This window comes from Hevea brasiliensis, chromosome 18 (genome assembly GCF_030052815.1).
Source record: "Hevea brasiliensis isolate MT/VB/25A 57/8 chromosome 18, ASM3005281v1, whole genome shotgun sequence".
Lineage (NCBI taxonomy): Eukaryota > Viridiplantae > Streptophyta > Magnoliopsida > Malpighiales > Euphorbiaceae > Hevea > Hevea brasiliensis.
In genome coordinates, this window is record NC_079510.1 from 1,074,836 (window position 1) to 1,090,471 (window position 15,636).

A 15,636-nucleotide genomic window follows, 5' to 3' on the forward strand; every position below is an offset into this window, starting at 1 on the left:
CCCATCATTGTATCTCTTGTACAGTAAAGGTTCTTCCCAGGTATAGTCCCTTATATCATATAAAAATTTCTTCTTCTGTTTATAGGACATGTTAGGTGGCAAAACCCTGCATACATGATAATTAACAATGTCAGCATATCATAGGGTTTGGGAGATTGCTAATAGGAGCTCGTCTGAAAAAGGAGTCATCTATTGACAGGTCTTTGATAGAGTCTCTTATGTCTTCCTGCTTGAGTCTGGAGAGGTGGTCAGCTACCATATTCTCAGTCCCCTTTTTATCTTTGATTTCAAGATCAAATTCCTGTAGAAGAAGAATCCACTAGATCAATCTTGGTTTTGCTTCTTTCTTATTCAAGAGGTATCGGATAGCAGCATGGTCTGTGTATACAATGACTTTGGACCCAACTAAGTAGGATCTGAACTTGTTCATTACAAACACTACTGTTAAGAGTTCTTTTTCTGTGGTTGCATTGTTGACCTGTGCATCATCAAGTGTCTTGTTTGCATAATAGACATCATAAACTTTTCTGTCCTTCTTTTGTCCAAATGCTGCTCCTACTTCATAGTCACTTGCATTGCACATTACCTCAAATGGCAACTCCCAATCTAGTGGTTGCATTATTGGTGCAGAAATTAAGGCCTCCTTTATCCTGTGAAATGAATTAAGGCAACTTTTATCAAAGTCAAAAGGAGCATCCTGATTTAACCGGTTGGTTAATAGCTTAGCTATTTTTGAAAATATTTGATAAATCTTCTATAAAGGCCTGCATGTTCTAAAAGGCTCCGCACTCCTTTGACTAATGAAGGTGGTGTCATTTTCTTAATTATTTCAATCTTTGCCTTGTCCACTTCAATTCCTCTTCTGATACAAGGTGACCAAGAACTATCCCCTCTCTTACCATGAAATGGCTTTTTTTCTAATTTAGGACTAGGTTTGACTTCTCACATCTTTGTAGCACTTTAGACAAGTTAGCTGAACACTTATCAAAAGTGATTCCATAAACAGAGAAATTATCCACAAAAACTTCCATTATATTTTTAATAAAATAAGAAAAAAATACCCATCATGCATATTTGAAAAGTGGTTGGGGCATTATAAAGACCAAAAGGCATTCTCCTATAGGCATAAGTATCATAGGGACAAGTAAATGTGGTCTTTTCTTAATCTTCTAGGTGAATTAAGATTTGGAAAAATCCTGAATACCCATCTAAGTAGCAAAAATAGGAATGTGTTGCTAGCTTTTCTAGCATTTGGTCTATGAATGGAAGAGGAAAATGGTCTTTTCTGGTGGCACTGTTTAGTTTTCTATAATCAATGCACATATGCCAACCAGTGACCATCCTAGTAGGGATTAGCTCATTGTTTTCATTTTTTATGATAGTTCTCCCTCCCTTTTTAAGCACTACTTGTACCAGACTAACCCATTTACTATTAGAGATTGGGTATATTATCCCTGCATCCAACAGTTTCAAAATTTCCTTTTTAACTACCTCTTTCATATTAGGGTTCAATCTCCTTTGATGTTCGATGGTAGGATTATAGTTTTCTTCCATAAGTATTCTATGGATACAAATGGAAGGCTAATTCCTTTATGGTCTTCTATTGTGTACCCTATACTTTTATTATGGGTCCTAAGCTCCCTTAAGAGTTTTTCCTCTTCTACACTAGTTAAGCTAGCATTTATTATAATTGGATATTCTAAGTTTGAGTCTTGAAATGCATACTTTAGAGTAGAAGGAAGAGGTTTTAGTTCTACCCATTTCTTGGCTTCTTGTGATTCACCATCGGGTTGTGACTCCTTTAGTTCTTCCACTTGTAGTGCTTGAGCTAAGAGTAGAGGTGGGCTAGCTTCTAAAGATCATGCATAGGCTATAATTTCTTTATTATCATCATCCACTGCGTTACTGTGCGCTATGTATGCTTTAAGAGGATCTTCAGGATATCTCTTTTGGAATTCCTCTTCAAATAGCTTATCTATTATGTCAACCCTCAAGCATTCATTAGGATCAGATTTGTGTTTCATCGCCCATTTTTCACATCTATGATAGCTCTAGAAGTTGCTAAGAATGGCCTTTTCAATATAATGGGAATCTGAACATCTTCTTCCATCTCCAGGACAACAAAGTCAACAAGAATAAAGAACTTGCCTACTTTGATGGGGATGTTCTCCAAGATGCCAATTGTGTACTTGACAAACTTATCTGCCAATTGTAATGAAATTATTATTGGTCTAAGCTCTCTAACATTCAGCTTTTGGCATATTAATAGAGGCATTAGACTCACACTAGCACCAAGATCACAAAAGGTTTCATCAATGTTCATGTTGCCAATGCAACAAGGTATAGAGAAGCTTCCAGGGTCCTTGAGTTTTAGAAGCAGCTTGTTTTGCAAGATGGCACTACATTCCTCTGTTAAAGCAAAAGTCTCATAATCCTCCAACTTCCTCTTCTTAGAAAGGATTTCCTTTAAGAACTTAGCATAGGATGGCATTTGAGATAGTGCTTCTGTAAAGGGAATGTTAATATAAAGTTTCTATAAAACTTCTAAAAACTGTCCAAATTGCTTGTCTAGCTTGGCTTTCTAGAATCTTTAAGGAAAAGGTAGAGGAGGCTACTATGGTTTAAGTAGCTTCTTTTTCTTATTCTCCTCCTCTTCTTTATTCTTTTTAGTTTCCTTCCCTTCCTCTTCTATTTAGTTATCAGAAGTTTCCTCTATTGGTTTTTATTTTTCTTATGGTGTTTGATCTTGCAAGATTCTGCCACTCCTCAAAGCAACTTCCTTGCAATACTCTTTAGGGTTCATCTCCATTTGACTCGATAGTTTACCTATTGCTTTGCTTGAAGAACTAGCTTGCTAGGCAATTTAGTTTTCAAGCATTTTGTTATAGGTAGCCAATTAGTCCATTTTGGAAGCTAATTGCTTTATCATTTCATTTTATTGCTATTGCGCTGTCAAGAAGCTTTCCATCATGGATTCCATGGTCAACTTAGATTCTAGCTATTGAGGTTAAGGAGGTGGTGGTTGTTGTACTAAGTTTTATCCTCTGTTCTTAAAAATAGGCGGTAGTGGTGGTCTATATCCCTACTGCTTGTTTATGGGTTGGTTCTGCTGATTCTGCAAATTAGACCATGCGAAGTTGGGGTGGTTCCTCCATCCAGGGTTAGAAGTGTTTGAGTATGGATTATTAATCTGCCTCTGGTTGAAGTTTCTCCCATTAATCACATAGTTCATTTATTTTATGGAAGGTTTGCCATAATTACTACATTCTGAAGTCATATGTCCTCCTCCATAGTTTTTGTAGTGTTAGTTGCTTGACCCTACTGCATTCTCTTGCATCTTGTCAAGTCTCTTTGTAAACCAGTCAAACTGAGCATTAATCATGCTTAGGGCATCCAACTCTAGGATCTCTACTGTCCTTCTCATATCTCCCCTCTCTTTTGACCACTAAAAATTGTGATAAGCAATCCTCTCCATAAGTTCCAGAGCTTCAGTGATGGTTTTTTCCATGAGTTCTCCTCCTGTTACAAAATTAACTGTACTCCTTGTAGACGACAGTAGTTCATTGTAGAAGTTCTAAACTAGGAGCCACTCTTCTATGCCATGGTGTGGACATTCCCTTTGAAGGTCTTTGTACCTCTCCCTTGCATCATAGAGTGATTCTCCTTCTCTTTGCCTATAAGTACACATTGCTATTCTCAGTTTTATAGTATTTACAGGTGGAAAGTACCTTACAAAGAAGGCTTGTAAAAGATCCTCCCAGGTGGTGAATGTTCTAGCTGATTGAGAAAGTAGCCACTTTTTTGCCTTATCTCTGAGAGAGAATGGGAATGCTCTGAGTCTAATAGCTTAATCAGAGACTCCATTCATCTTAAAGGTGTCGGACAAAGCAAGAAAGCACTAAAGATGATAATGTGGATCCTCCGCAGGTGAACCTCCAAATTGAGTCTATTGAATCATTTAGAGCCATGCCGATTTGAATTCAAAATTATTGGCCTCCACTGTGGGCCTGGTAACACTAGATTGGAATCCTTGGATAGTCGAGGCTCCATAGTCCCTTAAGGGTCTTAGCCCGTTATTATTGTTGGCCATGATTGGAGTCTTAAAAACTACAGGTTCTGGTTGTTGATGTCTCCTTCCTCTCTTGATGTCTCTTAGAGTATTGTCTATTTCAGAATCTAATTCAAGTAATTCTTCTTCAGGCTTGGTTCTGGTCATAAACTGAACAAAGAACCTGAAAAAGAAATAAAAAGGAAAACTGAATTAAATAGAAAAAATAACAAAAATAATTGTCTAAATCAGCTAAATTGCCTATTGCCTAATATTACTAAAAATTCCTTAGTAACAGCGTCAAAAACTTGTTTACTGGTTTACAACCCCGCAAGTGCACGGATCGTAAACAACTAATATAGTAGTGAGTAGAGTATCATTCCCATGAGGAATTTATAAGCATAAGTAATAAGTTAGACAGCAATTTTCACTATTTAAACTACCGAATATGTTGAGAGATTAATTCTAAACTACCACTACAGATGTTGAGAATTAAAAGAAGACAAAGCTATAAATTAGAAATCAATTGACAAAATAATTCCAGAATTAAGATTTCATACCTTAACCTTATTATAGATCTAAGTTCACTTATTTAATAAATTAAGAGTTGTTACTTTGATGGAAATTAACCCTAAGATATCCTAGGTCTTTTCTCAAGGCATCTAAGGTGTATTTTAATTAACATCAATCCTACTTTCATGGCGATCAATCTTAACTAAAATCCTTTAAACTCTTTGATTAATTATGAGACTACATCATCTCTAGGTCAAATTTCCTAGGTTCAAAATTCTTATTTCCAATACTAATTTTCACTTTTCAATTCTTCAACTAGTATCTTATATCATGCCTAAGTAGGTATCAACGCATAGCATGCATTAAGAACACAAAAGATTGAATCAAGGAATAAAACTCAAATCCATTAAATAAACTCAATATGTATCCATAACAGAAAGTAAGAGTGCTACTCTCCTAATTCTATAATTAAACAAACTACTCACTCATGGCGAGTTTAACAAATATATTGTAATTAAAATAAAAGAGCATAAAGCGATTTGAAGAAATAAAAGAAAAGAACCCAGAATAAAGATTCTGCAGCCTTGAACTTTTGAAACTTTAATTGAGAGCCCTTCTCCTTGATGCTAATGTAAATTCTCTTCAAACGGCTTAGAAAAATAGGGTTTACTAAAATTAAAATTAATTCTAACTTGAAAGACTTCTTGCAAAGGTTCTTCTCCTTATTTTAGTCTTCTTGTATTTATATCAGGTGCCTCAAAGTCATGTTTTAGAGTCCTAAGAGCCTTAGAGTCTGATCAAAATGCATGGAATGGAGTTGAAGTCGCATCAAAAAGCTGCCTGCTACAATGTACACAACCCATGTGGCACTATATAGCTCTGGGCCATGTAAGTTTCTAGATAAAATTGAGCTTCATTCAAGTGGAGGTAGCGTGTTACACGGGGGTGTTGAAATTTACATGGGTTATGGTACACGGCCTGTGTACTATCATCTCTCTTTAGCTTTCCATGTTTTGGTTTTCAAAGACTTACATGGGGCCATGTGAGGTACACGGGGTTAGTTACACGACCCGTGTATTGTGGCTTCTCATGTTTTCTTTAATTCTCCTTGGCTAGAGGGTTATACGGGTTAGGCTCTATGTTTACATGACTCGTGTAATGTTATGCAACAGCTTTTCTTACTTCTTCTGCTTCCAAACTTGTCTAATCGAATCCCATGCCTTGGATTTCCTTTAAAACACTTGAAAAGATACAAAAAAATAGGAAATTAAGTAGAGATTAATCAAATTAATAAAAACTACTAAAACTAAGTAAAATGCATGCAATTGACTACTTAAATGCTATGAAATGCAATGCAATAATGCCTGAAAATATCTATACGTTACAAGTGTATCAACCATAAGGCATTTAAGGAAGTAAAAAAGGGTATAGAAAGCATGATTACTTAATCAAAATACTTAGGGTTTGTCAAACCAATAACCTTCTTCCAAGCTCCTCTTTAGGTCCAAGTTAAAGAATGGAAGGAGATGAAGGATTCTAGCATTTAATGGAGATAATAAAGGGCCTTTAGGTGTTTGGATCTCATTGGAGTGTAGTATTTGCGAGAAAAGGTAGAGAAGAAGAGATGGAGTGATTGTGGGAGAATGTATGGTTAGGTTAGGGGAAGCAGGTGAGGGAAAAATGAGATAAAGTGGAGTTCTATCCACTTTATATTAAAAGGAACTTCAGCGATTGAAGTTGCCTATTACAATAACTTCTCCCTTTGCTCACCTTTCTTTATTCTTATTGCTAGCCTTATTTCTCTCCCCTCTTTTAACATGGGTCCTAACTTCGAATACATACTCCGACCACCCCAGGTGGCAAGTGTTACTTTATAATTCTTCAAAAAATAGCATCATATAGTTTTTTAATTAATAAATGATATCTCCTACCGAAATTGCCATCAAAATGTGGCTTGAAGTTGGAATTATAAAAAATTAAAGGACAAAAGGAGAATTTGGCCTTCATATTTGGCATTGAAGCTCAATTAAACACAAAAATAATTCATGCAGTAGGATTGACACTAAATTTAGCAAATTAGATCAATTTGATACAAATTTGGAAATTGAGACACACAACACAATAAAAGGAGAATGAAGGCTGATAGATTATAATAGCAAATTACATATTAATCATTACTATTTTATGAAAATAATAATTAAGCCCTTATTTTTTTCACTTTTTTAAAAATGTAATTTTCAAATAAAAAATTTTTAAAAAATATTTTTGATATTAGTATTGTTAAAATGATGATTGAATTTTTTGATTTTTGATTTTTGATTTCTAATTTTGAGATGAAATTGAGAAACTAAAAAATAAATTGATGACTAATTTTTGTTTTAATTTTCAGTTGATTTTTTTTTTTGTCTTTTTTTCTTTGTTCTGGGAGGAAAAGCATAAAGATTGATTATCTTTATAAATTTTGGGGAATAAATAATAAAATATTAAATTTAATTTGAGCCACATGTGACGCACATTCGGTTTTTATGTCAAATTATTTTTTTTTGCAAAAAATTATTTTTATATTTAATTGAGCTTATTACCAAATACAAAGGCAAAATTTCTTTTTATGTTTTTTTTTTTTTAATAAAACCTTTTATGTGTTAAATTATTAAAAGCCAAATACATCATTTGGCCCTAAACTTTGCCTCATTAACATCTAACACCCAACCTTTAAAAAATGTAACATTTTAACACCTAAAATCCTAGTCATTATGTCGCATGGAATCACGCTTTCATATGCAAGTGACCCTCTCCCTGCTATCCTTACCTTACTGCCTCACCAGCTCTTGATTTCACCTTCGTCTCTGCCTCAACACAATGCCCATTTCCACCATTCTTTTTGCACTAGATGAAACACAATCACTACCATAAAACGCTGCCAACCTTGAGCCCTCATTTCTTCCCAACCACTCTCCACACGCTTAGTGCCAAAATTCCTCTTAGACCAATACCATCATAGCTCCTCTCCTTAACCCACTTTTAACTCACACATACAGCTTTCGCCCTTACATTAACAACCCTACAACATTCTTGTAACGATCGGGCTCTAACCACTAGAGGAATTGATCGCTTTGGCCATAAGCCTCACAGTTTTGTCCCATAGGTGGAATGGAAAACTTCCCAGAAGGTCACCCATCCTAGGATTTCTCTCAAGCGAGCACGCTTAACCTTGGAGTTCTTCCAACTCTCCAGGCTATTCCACCAAAAGGCGCCTCTAGTGATTAGTTCCCCCATCTTATATATCATTACTTTTTGAACCCAAGACCATCTAGGTCCCTTAGGCAAATCCCACATTGGCAAAGTACGGAGATGGTCTTGGGTTCAAAAAGTAATGATATATAAGATGGGGGAACTAATCACTAGAGGCGCCTTTTGGTGGAATGGCCTGGAGAGTTGAAAGAACTCCAGGGTTAAGCGTGCTCGCTTGAGAGAAATTCTAGGATGAGTGACCTCCTAAGAAGTTTTTCATTCCACCTATGGGACAAAACCGTGAGGCTTATAGCCAAAGCGGACAATTCCTCTAGTGGTTGGAGCCCGATCGTTACAATTGGTATCAGAGCTGCTCGCGTGTCCTCTTGGGCGATGGTGTGGCAAACCTCAGCGAGGATGCTGAGTCCCGAAAGGGGGGGAGAAAGGTCCCTTAGGCAAATTCCACATCAGCAAAGCACGGAAATGGTCTTGGGTTCAAAAAGTAATGATATATAAAATGGGGAAACTAATCACTAGAGGCGCCTTTCAGTGGAATGGCTTAGAGAGTTGGAAGAACTCCAGGGTTAAGCGTGCTCACTTGAGAGAAATCCTAGGATGGGTGACCTCCTGGGAAGTTCTCCATTCCACCTATCGACAAAACACGGGAGAGATGCTGGGTTTATAAGTTGGCCGTTCGTAACCCCTAGTGACGCGTTTTAAAACCGTGAGGGCTTTGGCCCAGAGCGGACAATATCACTAGTGGGCCAGGCCATTACATTTGTGGTATCAGAGCCGCTCTGAATGCAACGTTGGGCGATGGTGGGGCAAACCTCAGCGAGGACGCTGAGTCCCATAAGGGGGGTAGATTGTAACACCCTAGGCAAATCCCACATCGACAAAACACGGGAGAGATGCTGGGTTTATAAGTTGGCGGTTCGTAACCCCTAGTGACGCGTTTTAAAACCGTGAGGGCTTCGGCCCAGAGCAGACAATATTACTAGTGGGCCGGGCCATTACAATTCTCCTCTTTGATAGCTTCATCTTACCTAACTCTATGCTAGCCACTTCCATTGATTCGCCTACACACACAAATAACATCTCTATAAACCCATGAAAGCCCTCACCTTTTGTCGAGCTCATCACAGCGTCTCCATTCCTTATACCATGCCCATTTGACCCTACTTCATCTCCTAGTCTACCAACACTGTCTTCTTATAATGCCTATTCATTTCCTAGTTCCTGTTTCTCTCTCTCCACTAATTTACAAACTACTTCCATCTATAACCTCTACCTTCATTCCTTTCTCCTCAACCCAAGAACATCGATTTCAAAATGTGAGCTATTGGGATCTCTTTCTAGTCAATTCTAAGGGGAGAGAGAGAGAGAGAGAGAGAGACAGAAAAGTTGGGATGATCAGTGGTTGTGAGGGAGTAAAAAGGGAATTTGTTGAATGAGTGTCAAATATCGAAGGAGAATGAGTCAAAGATGCTCAATTGACGACCACCTAAGAATTGGTTGATTAACATCACGATGGTGATGGTGATGGTGTGGCTCTGATCGAGTATTCACAATCTGATTTGATGATTACAGGATACCACTGTTGGAGTTGATTATATGATTATGGATAGGTCTTAATGGATTAGTAGAAATTTGTGATGTTAGGGTTATTTTTAGGGTTAAACTAATTTTATCCAGTTTCTTTTTTTTTTTTCTATGTCTTACTTGGCAATAATAATACATGTGGCCATATTAAAAAGAAACCAGTCAATATTAGTTTCCAATTCATCATGCATGATAGTCATGGCCATTAGTCTCCTAGATGCAAGTGTGAAAATGTTACATTTTTTTTAAGGCCAATTGGATAAAAAATGTTGAACATTTATGTCAAATCATAATTATATCCAAAACTTTTAATTTTATGTGAAATATCCAAAACTTTAAGATTTGTCACAATTATATTAAGGGGTAAAATTGAATTTGAGAAGTTAATAATAAATTACAATATGCCACCTGAAGTTTTATTCGATTAACAAATAAAAGTTTTAAATATTGATATAATATGGATAAAAATCCAATCTAAATCAAATGGGGTTCGAATCTTAAAAGCAGAAACAAGATTAGATATCAGCTATTTACACAGATCACAAGGTGTTCGGTTAAGACACTAAGTGTTCGAAGTGTTCGGATGAGGTGAATTTTAGATAAGAGATCTCAGGTGGTTAAGATAAATATATGATCGGGTAAGAAAGGAGTGATCGGATAAGAGAGAGGCACAAGATAAAAGCATGTCCAACATCATAGCCAAGAGAATGGGACATATTAGTTGACACCTTTGTAAAAAGTGGAATAAACTGGCATAAAATCCCAATTAATCTAGAAAAGGTACTATCCTTTATTTTATAAATAGGGATCACAACAATTACATAATTCTTTACTAATTTCTGAATGGTATTTGCTCCCTCAGCATTGACTTACTTGGGTGTTGGAATGGCCTAACTCAGGCCACCGACCTCATTTTTTCTCTTTGATTTCAGGCAGATTCCAATCAGGCTCTGATTCAAGAGTCCTAGGTAATATTAGTGGCGCCATCTGTGAGAATCTGCTATTTATTTCTGGCTAATTCATTCCTTTTCATCATTCCCATTTTTTATTGCTTATTTTCTTAGGTTTGGTCATTTTTATTAGTCAGTCTTTCAATTTCTAATGGCTGAGATAGGGTTTTTTTGACCACCCTAACAGGGCTTGCCCAAAAATGGTATCAACAGCTCCTAGCGGGATCGGTTGAAAGCTTTAATTAGCTGATAAGTTCATTCTATGACAAGTTTGCTAGCAATATTTCGCTAATAAAAGCTATCTTTCGACTCAGGAAAGTTCAATAGATGGAGGAGGAATCCATACGTGATTATATCTCTAGATTTAACACTGAGGCCATTAATATTGAGAATCTTAATCATGAAACAGCATGTGAGGTGATAAAAAAAGGGGGCTAGGAATGTAAAATTTGTTGATTCCCTAATTAAAAATCTAGCATGGGATTAGTAGCAGTTAATAGAACGAGCTCAGAAATATATCAGGCTTGATAATGAGCGAATGACTTTGAGAGAAGAGAGGTGATCTTCACAAAATAATGACAAGAAGTATGAAAAGAGGAGCTACGGTGGTGATAGGTGATCTTATAATTAAGATCATGATTCTGAATGGGGAAAGGAGTGCTACCACACTTACACGCCTAGGACAAGGGTACTTATATGGACCCAGAAAATAGGTCAGGATATTAAATGGCCACGCAAGCTTAAGCCTGAAGTGCCAAGAGAAGAGATCGGTCTAAGTATTGTCGCTTCCATGATTATCATGGTCATACCACTGACAAGTTCAAGCAGCTCAAGGATGAGATCGAACGATTGGTTAGAGATGGCAATTTGAAAAAGTTTGCTAGAAATGATCGCTCACAAAGTAGGTGAGATGAGGGTTCAACAAATAAAGAGTCTAGCAAAGCTATTAAGGAAGAACCTATGGGCATTGTTAATGTTATTGCGAGAGGACCAGATGATTGTAAGTATTAAGGAAAGAGACCAGTGGATAATAATGAAAGATTAAAAGTCTTTTCGGTGGAAAGAGAAACTTTGTGTTTAGATCCAATCACTTTTAGCAAGGAGGATTATGAGTAGGTAAAACATCCCCATTCTGACCCTATGGTGGTAAACGTTTTGTTAAACAAATACACGATGAGGAGAACTCTAGTAAATATTGGCAATTCAGTCTATTTGATCACTCTTGAAGTATATGACAAGCTTGGATGATAGAAGAAGGATCTCCCTAAGGTAGCTTATCCTTTGGTCGGGTTAGGAGATAAAACAGTGGCAGGAATGGTCAGCCTCACTGGTGATGGTACCTTTCAAAGGAACATTTATGCTGAGTTTATCATTTTTGACATTCCTTTGTCTTATAATGTAATATTGGGGAGGTCTATTTTAAATAGTAATGGGATTTTGATTAACATGGATTATCTTTGCATGAAGTTGCCTACAAAAGGTAGAGTTGTTGTAGTTCTGGGAAGTCAACAGTTAGCTTTGGAGTGTTACAGGTAGTTTGCCAAAATAGCTGCCAGGGCTACTTTCCCTATTGATCTCTTAGAGAAGTTGGAGTCCCATATCTTACCAAAGCTAGTTGATGAAGTTGAGAATGTACAATTGTTCCTAGGTAAGAGCATCAAGCTTGAAATTGATTTCAAGGGACTGGAGAGGGAGGTAGTTATTGAAATCTTAAAAGTGCATGTTAATACATTTGCTTGAAATCCCAAACAAGTGTAGGGAGTCGATCCCTCTATAATGATGCATAGTTTAAACGTGGTGGTGCATCACCCCAGATAGGCAGCAAGTGGTTAGCGATGAGGTAAATAAGCTGTTAAAGGCCGGATTAATTAGGGAAGTTAAAGATCCTACTTGGGTAGCTAATGTGGTTTTGGTCAAGAAGTCTAATGGCAAGTGGTGAATGTGTGTTGATTTTACCGACCTCAATCGAGCTTGTCCCAAGGACCATTATCCTTTACCTACAATAAATTGGTTTGTGGATTCAATAGCAAGACACGATGTGTGTTCCTTAGTCGATGCTATTTCGGGATATCATTAAATTAAGATAGACCCAGATGATGAGAAAAAACTACTTTTATTATGGATTTAGGGGTTTATTATGACAAAGCTATGCTATTTCGGTTAAAGAATGTTAAAGCCACCTACTGGTGTTTGGTGAACAAAATGTTTAAGGGATTGATTGAAAAAATGGTGGAAGTATACATAGATGATATGATTATTGAAAGTAGGTACCAAAGGATCATGCGAAGGATATCGCGAATGGTTTTGACATATTGGACAAAGTAGGCATGAAGTTAAATCCGAATAAATGTACGTTCAGAGTTAAGGCAGGGAAGTTCTTAGGCTATATGGTATCAAAGAGAGGAATCAAAGCTAATCTAGAAAAAATCAAACCAATCATGGACATGAAACCAGCACGGAACATTATGAAAATTCAGAAATTGAATGGTCATGTAATAATGTTAGGTCAGTTTATGTCTTGTTCAGCTAGGAAATGTTTGCCTTTTATCAAGCTGTAAAAGTAAGGAGACGTTTCAAATAGGGTGATGATTGTTAGGTAGCTTTTAATGAGTTGAAAGTTTTTCTCACTAACCCACCTCTTCTTGACTCGCCCAAGCAAGGCAAAGTCCTGTTTTTGTATCTTGCAATTACTCAGGAAACAATTAGTTTGTTTTTAATTTAGGAATAGGATAGTGAATAGAGGCTAATCTATTACACCGGTTAGGTGTTGAAGGTGCCGAGCTCAACTATCCGGCATTGGAAAATGTTGCTTTCGCAGTGCTATCAGTTGCAATAAAGTTAATATCATATTTCGAGTCGCATACTATTAAAGTCCAAACCAATTATCCTTTGCAAAAGGTATTGCATCGCCCAAAGACATTGGGCTGTTTGGCTACATGGTCAGTGATATTAGGTGCATATGACATCAGATATGTCCCTACAATGTTGCTCAAAGCTCAAGCACTAGCCTATTTCATAGCAGAAATAATGCCATCAGTATAGGAAGAAAAGGAGGCAAGAGAAGAATGGAGGGTTTGGGTCAATGGAGCTATAGGATTGGTAGGAGCTGGGATCGAAATTGTGCTACAAGGGCCTTGCACATCAAGCTCTGTTATGCAGCTCAGTTAGCTTTCCCAGTCACCAATAACTTGGCAGAGTATGAGGCATTCCTGATGGCACTTCAGATTATGAAGGAAGTAAGAATCCCAAATGTTACTATCTTTTGTGACTCATAATTAGTTGTTAATTAATGCCAGGGTAATTTCCCAGTCAAGGATTCAACCTTAGCAAAGTATGAAGTGAGAATTCAAATATATATGAAAGAGATCAATTTAATTTTGGAGAGTTGACCATCCTATAAATTCCAAGATTAGAGAACAATGAAGCTGATGCATTGGCCAAGTTAGCAACCTCAAGTGAGCAGCACTTAACCCAGCCTATACCCTTGAAAGAGATCATTGTCCCAACTATTGATCAAGAAGAGTACTACTAATTAATATTGGTACCACTTGGATGACCTAATTTTTTATTATCTAGACAATGGGGAATTACTTGATGATCCTTTTGAAGTAAGAAAGATAGTGCAAAAGTCTTCTATTGGATGGATGGCTTTATAAAAGGTCCTTCTTGTGACCTTCATTAAAATGTATCACTCTTGAGGAAGGTATGGCGACCTAGGTTGATATTCACGAAGGATGTTGCTGTAGTCATGAAGGTGCTCAGACCATTACTAAAGAAGCTCTTTGGTAGGGATATTTTTGGCTTTCGATAGTAGACGATGCTAAGGAATTGGTTTAGAACTGCAGAAAATGTCAGGAGCATAACTTTATCCCTGGAGCTCTAGTAGAAAAGTTATTAGCTTCGGGAGTCCATGGCCATTTTAGCAGTAGGGAATTGATATCTTAGGTCCATTTCCTAAGGCTCCGGGATCCAAAAAGTATGTTATTGTGGCCATTGATCATTTTACTAAGTGGGCAAAGGTAGAAGCTTCACAGCTGATAACCACTGATAAAGCGACCACCTTTGTCAGACAGAATATTTTTTACAGATTTGGCATTCCCAAAGTAATTATCATTGATAATGGCACTCAGTTTGGAAGCTGTAAGTTCATATCTTTCTCCTCAAAATGGGGCATCGATCTCCGATTTACTTCCTGTCACAACTTACCCCTCTGTAAGGCATAACATGATCCCGTAGAATACCTAATGAACTACCGAACTTCATCTATCGATAACTCATTAAGTACCCTACAAGGGATTTTAAAACACAATTTTCTTACTTTTTATAAGTGGTGAGCATTTTCTAATAGATATCAAAACATTTAATTAGAGTTTGAAAACTAGTTAAGATTTTTATCCCATTTTATTTTTCTGTAAATTTTATAAAAATTTCAACAGAGTGCCGTCTGTATTTTAAGAAAACAGTTCTTCAAATACCTGTAAAAAAGCACTTCCAATGATTTATCTCATCAACTTCATCAATTCCACATCCATCCCAACCAATTTCAACATCATTTCTCAAATTCCAAAATTCAACATCATCAAAATACTACTAAGTAATATCATTCAATTTAAAACAAAATACTTCCATTAATATTTCATTAAAGATAAAACAATTTACATACTTCATTCCAAAAATTTACATTAGAAAAAAATCCAAACCAAAATTTATTACAAGCTTTATACAACTGTTCATGACTAGTTTTACATGTCCATATATTTACATACATCAAAATAATTTTTACAATCAGGGTATAAAATATACTCGATAAACTTCAGGGAAGGTGGCTCCACAATCCTCAGCAGCTCACTCCGCTGCTCCTCTAGTCTCTTTATCTGCGACAGCAAAAATAGCCATCGCTGAGTACTAGGACTCAGTGGTGCACAACATACTAAAATAATCTTTATGCGAAATTTAAATAATACTTATTCAAAAATTGAACTGAACATGAGAAATAAATTCAAAACATGACTTATAAAATTTTAATCCAAACAATTTCATTTCGAAAGTCTCAAAACAATTTCATAAAAACACACAGTTATTTCATGCCATTCGAAAAAATAATCATCTCAATAGCCAGAGGCTTATGAGAAGTCATATCACAAGGCTGGCTAGCTCAAATATATGGGAACCCATTCTTTTTCTTCTTCTACTGGCACACACCTCAACACTTCAGCCAGAGAAGGAATCAAAATTCGAAACTAATTTCCCCCACTAGTCATGCTAGTGAGGTATTTAAATATATGGACATGA

General features: G+C 36.6%; 1 protein-coding gene and 1 non-coding gene across 2 annotated transcripts; one reads left to right on the forward strand and one right to left on the reverse strand.

The window, feature by feature from the left end:
- Nucleotides 1–2,020: 2,020 nt before the first annotated feature.
- LOC131176072 (uncharacterized) lies at nucleotides 2,021–2,491 on the reverse strand. The gene has a single exon (XM_058141184.1). The coding sequence runs from the start codon at nucleotides 2,489–2,491 to the stop codon at nucleotides 2,021–2,023; it is 471 nt and encodes a 156-aa protein (XP_057997167.1).
- A 1,105-nt stretch (nucleotides 2,492–3,596) lies between these two features.
- Nucleotides 3,597–3,703, forward strand: LOC131176208 (small nucleolar RNA R71). The gene has a single exon (XR_009146333.1). It is a non-coding gene; the product is annotated as a small nucleolar RNA R71 (small nucleolar RNA).
- Nucleotides 3,704–15,636: the final 11,933 nt, after the last annotated feature.

What these genes read in the sequence shown, in the direction of transcription:
- LOC131176072 (XM_058141184.1), bottom strand. Translation starts at nt 2,491, where the DNA reads ATGCCATCCTATGCTAAGTTCTTAAAGGAAATCCTTTCTAAGAAGAGG.